This window comes from Herpailurus yagouaroundi, unplaced genomic scaffold, assembly GCF_014898765.1.
Source record: "Herpailurus yagouaroundi ecotype Mexico unplaced genomic scaffold, PumYag 65981, whole genome shotgun sequence".
Classification (NCBI taxonomy): domain Eukaryota; kingdom Metazoa; phylum Chordata; class Mammalia; order Carnivora; family Felidae; genus Herpailurus; species Herpailurus yagouaroundi.
This window is the reverse complement of record NW_024419066.1, coordinates 1-11,446: the sequence shown is the minus strand read 5'-3', so window position 1 is coordinate 11,446 and position 11,446 is coordinate 1. Positions and strand designations below refer to the sequence as shown.

General features: G+C 40.8%; 1 protein-coding gene across 1 annotated transcript; it reads left to right on the top strand.

Annotated features, from left to right (window-relative positions):
- Window positions 1-268: 268 nt before the first annotated feature.
- Window positions 269-1,237, top strand: LOC121024559 (olfactory receptor 7C1-like). The gene has a single exon (XM_040466768.1). The coding sequence runs from the start codon at window positions 272-274 to the stop codon at window positions 1,235-1,237; it is 966 nt and encodes a 321-aa protein (XP_040322702.1). The 5' UTR covers window positions 269-271.
- Window positions 1,238-11,446: the final 10,209 nt, after the last annotated feature.

Genomic DNA, 11,446 nt, shown 5'->3' with positions numbered 1-11,446 from the left:
ATCCTGCTGATCCACGGACCACACTCTGAGTAGCCAGGCGATGAAGGGGGACAGCTGCTTTGGAACGAGGATTACATTTCCAGCGAGTAGCGGTACAAAGGAAGGATGAAAGCATTTACAACTCCCCAACTGAGGCAATGATATAAGGGGCAGTACTTTATTAATCCATTCACCTGAAATCGAAGGCAACCACATTTCTGTGCCATCAAAGTGATGGTAATTGAATGTTGATTTTTTTTCCCCTCTCTTTCCTGGTAGTGGTTTCATCCACATGGAATCAGGAAATCAAACATGTGCTTCGCAATTTCTCCTCTTGGGATTTTCAGCAAAGTCAGATAGTCAATTTGTGCTCTTTGGGCTGTTCCTGTCCATGTACTTGGTCACGGTCACTGGGAATCTGCTCATTATCCTGGTCATCTGCTCTGACTCCCTCCTCCACACCCCCATGTACTTCTTCCTTTCCAACCTGTCCTTGGCTGACATCTGTTTTACCTCCACTACTGTCCCGAAGATGCTCTGGAACATCCAGACTCAGAGCACAATCATAACATATGAAGGCTGCCTCAGCCAGATATTTTTTTTCATTGTGTTTGGATGCCTGGACAACTTACTCCTGACCGCGATGGCCTATGACCGCTTTGTAGCCATCTGTCACCCCCTGCACTACTCAATCATCATGAACGGCCAGTTTTGTGGGCTGTTGGCATTGGGATCCTGGTGCCTCAGTATCATGGGTTCCCTGCTCGAGACCTTGACCCTTTTGAGGCTGTCCTTCTGCACAAACGTGGAAATCCCACACTTCTTTTGTGATCTTCCCGAAGTCCTGAAGCTTGCCTGTTCTGACACCTTCGTCAATACCATGGTGGTGTATTCTGCAACTGGCCTTCTGGCCGTGATTCCTTTCAACGGAATACTTTTGTCCTACTATCAAATTGTTTCCTCCATACTCAACCTTTCCTTAGCTACTGGCAAGTACAAAGCCTTTTCCACGTGTGGCTCTCACCTCTCAGTGGTCTTCTTGTTCTATGGAACAGGTCTTGGGGTCTACCTCAGTTCTGCAGCAACTTCATCCTCTAGGACAAGTCTGGTGGCCTCAGTGATGTACACGATTGTCACGCCCATGCTGAACCCCTTCATCTACAGTCTGAGGAACAGGGACATGAAGGGGGCTCTAAGGAGACTACTCAGCAGGATGGTGCCTCTCAGCAGTGGGGTCTCCGGAGGAGTCTTATGGTAACTGGGTGCACAATATGGAGGTCCAGAAATCCTGGCTTGCTTCATCCAATATCTTTATTTCTTCCCCAGTTGTACCTGTTTTAAAGCAGTACTTTCCTGGGGTCTTCCCTGCCCTCTCGATTTTTCTTCTGGCTATATCTTGAGTTCCCTTTTTCACTTTATAACCACTCATTATAACTTGGTGTGAACAGAACCTGATATTTTCTCAGTTATATTTGGTAATGGTTTGGATTTCTTAAAAAAAAATGAATCAAATCTCATGTATTTAATATCTATCCTCAGAGGGATGGGATGTGTACCTATTTTGGAAATGTCCTGAAAACTCATTTACAGAGATGTTTTCTCAGGTCACATGAATAAAATGAACCCAAAGATTTGATCCCCTCCACGTTTTTTTTCTGATCTACTTTCCTTCCAGTCCCATCAACGTTATTAAATTTCTCAACTTGTCCACTCTACAGATTTCTTGAGTTTCATAACTGTCTCTTACCTATCTTTACAGTGCCTGGTATAGCTCTAATGATGGAGTTTTAAATCCAAACCTTACATTGAGGTTTATTAAGTTTTCCTTAATATTATAATTTCACTTCATTTGATTGTTACAAAGTTTAGCACATTTTCCAGTTTGTATATTTATTTGCATGTTTTCTTCCTATATTTTTGGTTTGCATCTTTAGACCATTTCTCAGGTATTTTTATTCTAATTGGGTTAAAATAATTTTTTGTATGTCTACACTTTATGCTTTGTAATATCCAACGTGTTCTAAATATTTTCCCTAGTTTTACACTTGTTTGTAAATTTTCTTTATTGTTGGACCTACAGATTTCAAGGCACTGGAGTCCATTGATTATGTTCTCAGTTCTTTGCTTTTTCTTCCATCTGGTTTATGCTCAGAGGATTAACCTAATCTTTCCTCTAGATGTCCACTGCTATGTTTTTTCTACAAGTTCACTTTATTCATTTTGCTTTTCTACATGTTCACTCTCTTTATGCCAACAAGCGGTTGTCATTAAGATAGAAATTTAATGTTATTTTGCTTCTAACTAATAACAAATTGTCCAAACACCTCTTATTTCAAAAGCCTTGCTTCCCTCATTGTTTTTTTTTTTATTCCACTTTTATAATATGCCAGATTTTATGGGTCGCCTGGGTGGCTCAGTAGGCTAAGCATCCGGCTTTGGCTCGGGTCATGATCTCATGGTTCATGGGTTCGAGCCCCACGTTGGGCTCTGTGCTGACAGCTCAGAGCCTGGAGCCTCCTTCAGATTCTGTGTCTCCCCCCTCTCTTCCCCTTCCCCAGCTCACACTCTGTCTCTCCCTCAAAAATAAATAAACATTAAAAAATTATAATATGACATATTTTATTTTATAAGATTTGTGTTTTCTTATTCTCCCGTCAATTTCACAGTTTGGTGAATGGAAGTTTATTACAGGTTCTAATCAAGAACAGAAGCTATGTTGCCTTTTCAATATCGATTCTCCCCTTTTGCCTAGTAGCAGGATATGGATGGGGGTGGCAATATACTCAAAACATTAATAAAGGGGTCATCATGTGCTTTGGCTTACTGTTGCTGTTGTAACCAGCGATGGCAGACTTGGTGGCTTAAAAAGAACACAAAGGTATTAGCTTACAGTTCTGGAGATCAGAAGTCCAAAATGGGTCTCCCTGGGATAGAAATCAAGATGTCTTCACAGCTGCATTCCTTTCTAGAGATTCCAGGAGGATAACCCCCTTTCTTGCCTTCTCCAGCTTCTAGGGAACATCCTCCTCCCTTGTCCTATGGCTCCATCCTGTGTCTTCAATGCCAGCAGTGGCTGACTGAGTCTTTCCCTTCTCTCATTTCCTGGACCCTTAAGCTGCCTCCTTTTTCTCTTCATGGACCCTTGGGATTACAAGGGCTTCATCCAGTTAGCCCCAGATAACCTCTATCTTAAGATCAAGTGATGAGCAAACTTAATTCCTTCTATAACTTTAATCCCTTTTCCCTTGTAACCTAACATTTTCACAGCTTCTGAGGATTGGAAAGCAGACATTTTTGGAAGGCCATCATTCTGCTGACCATACCATGTGACACAAGTGTGCCCAAACAGATGTGAGCTGAAATCTTTTAGTGGAGCTTCTAGAAAACATGTATTTTCCCAATTAAAAAAACAGATCGTCAAAACGGTGAAATTGGAGCTTTCTCACATCTTTTCCCTAAGAAAAGACAGTAACTCATTGCTGAGAGTATCTTCATGGAAGTCCAGGGGCCTGATGAAGAAACTCAAGCCCAAAGTTGGAGCAAAAAACACTCAATATTGAACGCATTGAGGAGAGTAAGAGGAACAATTATACTTTACCCACATAAGCTCTATCCCAAGGCAGCACGCTTAGTGCCCCAGGAGATCTCAGCCAGGGACTTCACCCAGGGATGAATGTAAGAGTGTGCCAGTGAGTGCCAGGGCCCCCAGTTGTGTCGGATGCTGCCATCTACACCCACTGCCTTCCCAACCCACCCAAAAAACTGCCCCTGAAGCAGAATAATCCTGGACTCACTTCCTGTCCCAAGAGACTTTTATGGAGGGGCGTGTCATCATCAACTTAGTCAATGTGGAACTTAGAAGGTCACAGTAGCCCCTGTGGACTGAGCACCTTCTCTGTGCCAGGTAATTCCCTGTGAGATCTAAAAAATTACTAACTTCTCAGGGTGCCTGCATGGCTCAGTTGGTTAAGCGTCCGACTTTGGCTCAGGTTATGATCTCACGGTTTGTGGGTTCAAGCCCTGCATCAAGCTCTGTGGTGACAGCTCAGAGCCTAGAGCCTGCTTTGGATTCTGTGTCTCCCTCTGCCCTCCTCTACTCATGCTCTCTCTCTCTCTCTCTCTCTCTCTCAAAAATAAATAAACATTAAATTTTTAAAAAAGATATTACTAACCAAAAGGATTCTCACACCAAATGCTTAGATGGAATTTCTCTTGTTTACAGATAAAGGAACAAAGGCTTAGAAGGTTCATTTCCTGTCATGAGGAAAAAGAGACACCTGAAAACTTGTGTATAAAGAAGCTGAACCACTGAGTCCCACATTTGACTGCCTAAGATCAGACCTGAGGTAGGTAGGAGGGTTCTTATAGAAGAAAACCCCAAAATACTCACACTTGATTCTACCACTGGACCACAGTCTTAATATGCAAAGGTTGTCTACGGACCAAGATCGTCAAAGTTACAACAGGGAGCTAGTTACAAGGCAGAATTTCTGGGCCACCCTGGGCATGTCAAATTAGCAGGAGCACTTCCTAAGCTATGACAAACAAAACCTTCTCCAGGTATTTTCAAGTGTCCTTTGGAGGCAAAATCATCCCTGGCTGAGATCCACTGGTCTAGAGCAAGAGAACTCAGCATTCCAGTAGAAGCACATCAGTTCATAATGGTCCAGTCCATAATTCTGGGGTGACCACTCAACCCTTCCAAGTCACATCTCTGCAAATGTGGAATGAGGCTCCTAACATTATGGCCCTCATAGAATGGCTTTTGAAAAAAATAAATGAGACAATAAATATACAATTTCAAGCTCAGCCCATGGTGCCTGAAAAGATCTTTTTTTAAGTGTTTCAAGCTTTTTTTAAAAAAAATGTTTATTTATTTTTGAGAGAGAGAGAGAGAGAGAGAGAGAGCACAAGTAGGGAAGGGGAAGAGAGAGAGGAAGACCCAGAATCTGAAGCAGGCTCCAGGCTCTGAGCTGTCAGCACAGAGCCCGACATGGGGCTTGAACTCAGAAACGGTGAGCTCATGACCCGAGCTGAAGTCAAATGCTCAACTGACTGAGCCACCCAGGCACCCCTCAAGTTTTTATTTAAATTCTTGTTAGTTAACATGCAGTGTAATATTTGTTTTAGGAGTAGAATTTAATGACTCATCACTTACCTACAACACCCAGTGCTCATCACAACAAGTGTGCTCCTTAATCCCCATCACCCATTTAACCCCTCCCCTGCCCACCTCCTCCCCAGCAACCCCTAGTTTGTACTCTATAGCTAAGAGTCGCTTATGGTTTACCTCCCTCTCTCTCTTTTCTTCCTTCCCCTATGTTCATCTGTTTCATTTCTTAAATTCCACGTGTGAATGAAATCATATGGTATTTGTCTTTCTCTGGCTTATTTTGCTTAGTATAATGCACTCATTGCAAATGGAAAGATTTCAGTCTTTTTTAATGCCTGAGTAATAGTCCGTTGTATACGTAAACCACATCTTCTTTATCCATTCATCACTCAAGTGGCATTTGGGCTCTCTCCATTATTTGGCTCTTGTAGATAATGCTGGTATAAACATTGGAGTGCATGTGCCCCGTTGAACCATTACTTTTCTATCCTTTGGGTAAATATCTAGTAGTACATTTGCTGGATTGTAGGATAGTCCTATTTTTAATTTTTTGAGGAACCCCCATACTGTTTTCCAGAGTGGCTGCACCAGTTTGCATTCCCACTTACAGTGTAAGAGGGTTCCCCTTTATCCACATCCTGGCCAACACCTGTTATTTCCTGCATTGTTAAATTTAGCCATCCTGACAGGTGTGAGGTGGTATCTCACTGTGGTTTTGATTTGTATTTCCCTAACGATGAGTGACATTGAGCATCTTTTCGTGTGTCTGTTAGCCATCTGCACGTCTTTGGAAAAGTGTCTGTTTGTGTCTTCTGCCCAAATCTTCACTGGATTATTAATTTTTCAGTGTGGAGTTTGAGAAGTTCTTTATAGATTTTGGACACTAACCTTATATCAGATATGTCATTTGTAAATATCTTCTCCCATTCTGTAGGCAGCCTTTTCGTTTTGTTGATTGTTTCCTTTGCTGTGCAGAAGCTTTTTATCTTGAAGAGGTCCCAATAGTTCATATTTGCTGTTGTTTCCCTTGCCTCCAAGCATCATGTCTAATAAGAAGTTGCTGCAGGGGAGCCTGGGTGGCTCAGTCAGTTAAGCGTCCGACTTCGGCTCAGGTCATGATCTCACAGCTTGTGAGTTCGAGCCCCTCATTGGGCTCTGTGCTGACAGCTTGGAGCCTGGAGTCTGCTTCAGATTCTGTGTCTCCCTCTCTCTCTGCCCCTCCTCTGCTCGTGCTCTCTCTCTCTCTCTCTCTCTCTCTCAAAAATAAATAAACATTAAAAAAAAAAAGAAGTTGCTGCAGCTGAGGGCAGAGAGATTGCTGCCTGTGTTCTCCACTAGGATTTCGATGGTCTCACATTGAGGTCTTTCACACATTTTGAATTTATTTTTGTGTTTGGTGTAAGAAAGTGGCCCAGTTTCATTCTGCATGTTGCTGTCCAATTTTTCAACACCATTGTTGAAGAGACTGTCTTTTTTCTATTGGATATCCTTTCCTACTTTGTCAAAGATTAGTTAATCATATAGTTGTGGGTCCATTTCTGGGATTTCTATTCTGTTCCATTGATCTATGTGTCTGTTTCTGTGCCAGTACATTACTATCCTGATGACTATGCTTTAAAATATAGCTTGAATTACCAAATGTTTCATAAATGTCAACTTTTAACCTGTATTAAAGATACAAACTCTTAACTGATTTGTCAAAATAATTATGAAGCCAAGGATTGTTGTACCCATGACTGTATAGGAAAGGAACACACCTTTGCTTGTTGAAGAAGGAATAGGGATTTTTCTAGAGCTATCAGGAGATGTGTTCCCACCACAAGTCATTGTTTTGGAGAACCAAGGGACATAGTCAAGACAAGTTCCTGAGTTTTAGATTTGGAAAAAAACCTTTCACTTAGGGCTGTGAAAAGTTTCAATGTTAGAGCTCTGGAAGCCAGGAAAGTTCAAGGAAGGGTAATAAAAATTGGATATGCCTGATTCTAATCTGATCTCTTGGGAACAGAGAATCTACAGGAAAAAATCCCATTCTGTCCATAGAAGTTCCCCTAGGGAGATGTGCTCAGGGGTTGAAGTAATAATGGGAAATGTGTCTAATGAGCAGGTATAGGGAGCAGATACAACAAACATAAGGAGCTGTAAATATCTCCTCAGTTGCAGCCCCTGACCCCCTGCTCCAATCTTAAGCTGGAGGACACATGGTTTTTGCATTTGGATTCCTAAATCTGGCTTGGGGACCAATGCTTCACTCCTTCCTGCGGTCTGGGAACAGAGCTTTGGTTTCCATCATCAACCAATGGGGAGGAATTTGGACTTCCACATGGAAACCTTCCTCTCAGAGACCCCATCCAGGTGGGTGTCAGATCTCAGCAGGTACTTCAGGAAAGGTTCAGAGAGAATGGAAGCTGAAAGCTTTTACCTGAGGTCACCTGAGAGCCTAACCAGCCTAGTCAGGAGACAAGCTGGTGTGGTGAATTCATTCATTTATAATCAATTTATTTAATATGTTTAAAAAAGAAATGTCTGGTGAACTTGGAGATGCAAGGACTATTGTCCACAATTAGGTGGTGGGAATAAAAGTCCAGTTGGGTGAGACTAAAGAAGGAATGGGGATACTGACTCCCAGGAAAATGTGAAAACTTCAAGGAGTTTTGCAGTTAAAGGGAATATGAAAAAACACTATTAGGTATGGAGAGCATTGCAGTGCAGTGAGGGAATTTAAAAAATATTTTTAAGATGGGGTATATTGGAGCATATTCTGTATCCATTAGAAAGATCCAGACCAACGGAGGGAGCCACAATCTTGCAACTGCAGTTCTGAAGACATACATTTCACAGAATCTCCTCTCACATTAGGTATTCATTTAAAATTTTTATTCCAAAGACAAACAGGCATATGCTAGAGGGCTTTATTTTCCACTTATTTCATTACCTGGAGCCGGAAAACATTTTTGGGTTCGTTAGCCATTTACTTTCTCTGTCGTAACTTATTTGGGAAAGTTCTTTGCCTTGTATCCTGGGGTCTGAACATTCTTATTCCTGCTTTTGTTTGTTTGTTGTTCTTGCTGAATCATTTTCCTTTTGCTCTTTGATTGCATTCTTTCAACGAATAATTCTCCTCCTACAACCGATATTAAACTATATGCTAACCAACTAGAATGTAAATAAAAACATGAAGCAAACAAAAGACATAATTGCAAAATTTTAAGCCAAGTTTGCTATTTGCTGTTTAATTCTTGTATGTATGTACAGATATATTTTCTGGGTGGTGTGAGAGTTTATAAACTTTGAGTGGTCAAGTCTATCAGTCATATTTTGTCTCCCACCCATTGCTTTTTATGTGCCTTGTAGTAATACACTGCCTTTTGTATGTATCGCCACCTTCCCTCACATCTGTGATTCCTCACTGTCTTTTGCTTCTTGTGATTAGATCCGTTCTCAGAGCTAGCAATCATCCTTCTACCATCCTGTGGAAACATGAATTCCTCTTGCATTCAACTTATATCTTTCTCACAAGAATGTGTGACTCCACTTATGTTTATATAGGATGAAATTATAATTTTAGATAGTGCTCCCTGTACTACTTTTAAATGAATGATGGTTATAAATTATATTTTCATATCTGCTTTTGGTTGTTGCCATTCCATTTTGGTATAGAGACCTGTGTTAATGCGATGAAATTATTGTTATTTTTAATCTTTTCTTGTAGAAGACAGTCTTCTAAAATTCAATTTCAATTAACAAGGTTGTTTTGAATCCACTATGTTTATCCTGGTTTTCTTGTTCCTGCTGTTCTTTTTATCTTATAAACTCCACTTTCTTTTTTTTAATTTAATTTAATTTAATTTAATTTAATTTAATTTAGTTTAATTGTCACGTTGGTTAACATACAGTGTGTACAATGTGCTCTTGATTTTGGGGGTAGATTCCCATGATTCATCGCTTATGTACAACACCCAGTGCTCATCCCAACAAGTGCCTTCCTCAATGCCCATCACCCATTTCCCCCTCTACCCTGCCCTCCTGCCTCCCCATCAACCTCAGTTTGTTCTCTGTATTTAAGAGTCTCTTATGGTTTGGCTTCCCTCCCTCTCAGTTTGTAACTATTTTTCCCCTTCCCTTCCCCCAAGGTCTTCTGTTAAGTTTCTCAAGTTCCACATACGAGTGAAAACATATGATACCTGTCTTTCTCTGATTGACTTATTTCACTTAGCATAATACCCTCCAGTTCCATTCACGTTGCTGCAAATGGCAGGATTTCATTCTTTCTCATTGCCAAGTAGGATTCCATTGTATGTATATACCGCATCTTCTTTATCCATTCATCAGTTGATGGACATTTGGGCTCTTTCCATAATTTGGCTACTGTCGATAGTGCTGTCGATAGTGTAAACATTGGGGCACATGTGCCTGTATGAGCCAGCACTCCTGTATCCCTTGGATAAATTCCTAGTAGTGCTATTGCTGGTTCGAGGATGCGGCAAAATGGGAACACTTTTGCACTGTTGGTGGCAATGCAAACTGATGCAGCCACTCTGGAAAACAGTGTGGAGGTTCCTCAAAAAATAAATTCCATTTTCTAGAAGCGTGTTTCTATCTCAATGCACACCTTTATCAAATGGCAAAAATGAACAAAGGAGGTGAGGTCCTGCTCATTTGGATCTTACATTAAATGAAGAAAGTAGAGTGAGTGACATAAATGTGTGTGTGACATAATGTTCTCAGGGATATACAGATGAAGAAAGGAAATAGGTTTTTGAGGCACGTACAGGATTTTATAGGGTAGACTGTAGGGATGCCTACACACGTTGGACAAAAATCAGAAACAGGAGGAGAGTTGTCCGATGAGTTTGCCAAAAAAGAGATTAAAACCCAAAGCCCAGGAATTACAAAGGAATGTGAGGGAAGGGCCAGCTTCATCTGTTCCTGGGCCATATGAGAATAGATTGTTGCTATTCCAAGTTCAAAGAGCAAATATGTGTAGATTCCAAATTTGAAACTCAAGTTTCTGATTATACAAGTTTGGAATTATATATTTTTTAGAAAAAGTTTTTTTAAGCAAATAATCTTTGAAAATCTCCCTTTTTTTGTATGATTGACATAGTCAATACAATTATTTGAGGAAACTGAGTTTAAGACTCTGAATTCAGTCATCATCTTCCCCGGGAAAAGGTTATTTGACATGTGAGGAACCCACAGTAAGTAGGAAAAAAATGAAATTGATTTGGATATATTCTGCCCCATCAGCTGGTACAGTGATTTCCTCGGGGTAGAAATGTGAGTGTCGTCTGACAAGGCCTTTGAGGCTGCAAGTCCGGAAAAGGAACCCATGATCAAAATTAAGGTCACCCTTTGTAATTTAAGATTTTGTGTCTGTATTTCTGCATCCTTTTATTTCATGTGAATTCAACCATTCATCTGTTCAGTGCTATCTTCTCCAACGGTCTCTCACATCTCCTTTCAACATAAAAGATGAAATCACAAGTCATCTGTGTGTGTACATGTGTGGTGAGTGTGCTTATTTGAAAGAAAATTGGATATAAACACACACACACACACACACACGACAAACCTTTCACCCTCAAATGATTTCTCTGAGTTACAAAGGAAGTTCCACACATGTTATTCATCCTCACGACCTCCACACGGTTCAGTATGCCATTCTGTCTTCAGAAATAAGGAGACTGAGGCTCAGGATGCTTCAATTTTAGAAAGTACCTAACATCTTGGGATCAAGTCCCACGTCGGGGCTGACAGCATGGAACCTGCTTGAGATTCTCTGTCTCTCCTCTCTGCCCCTCCCCTGTACTTTCTCTCTCCCTCTCCTTCTCTCTTTCTCTCTCTCTCAAAATAAATAAATTAAAAAAAAAAAGAAATTACCCAGTAAAGCACTTCAAGGTTATGTGACAGTCTTAAATTATACACAGCAAGAAACTTGAAATATCTACTGTTCGTTTGCATGCAGCTCCTTTAATTCACCAAAGTATACACATTACATATGCAGGTTATAGTGTGTAATTACACTCCGATGATTTAATTCGGTGGAAAAAAAATCTGATGGTGCATGGGTAAGGGTAGGATCCAGAGCACAGGTAGCGGATTCTCACTTAAGAGGATTAGGAGATACCACTTCCAATGGGGAGGAAATCATTAGTATGGATGTACAAACATTGGAATTAAATTTAGGTAAACCACATAAGAAAGAAACTTGTTTCTGTAATAGAAGAAGATTAACCTCCATACGGGAACCGTATCTGACCATAAATTGGTTGAAGACAGAAGAGCACTACAGCCAAGCCCAACACATGCATGAGCCTGAGAAACACAATGTAGAGATTCACACCTGACCCCAGA

Coding starts and splice junctions, on each gene's coding strand:
- LOC121024559 (XM_040466768.1), top strand. CDS start 272: ATGGAATCAGGAAATCAAACATGTGCTTCGCAATTTCTCCTCTTGGGA.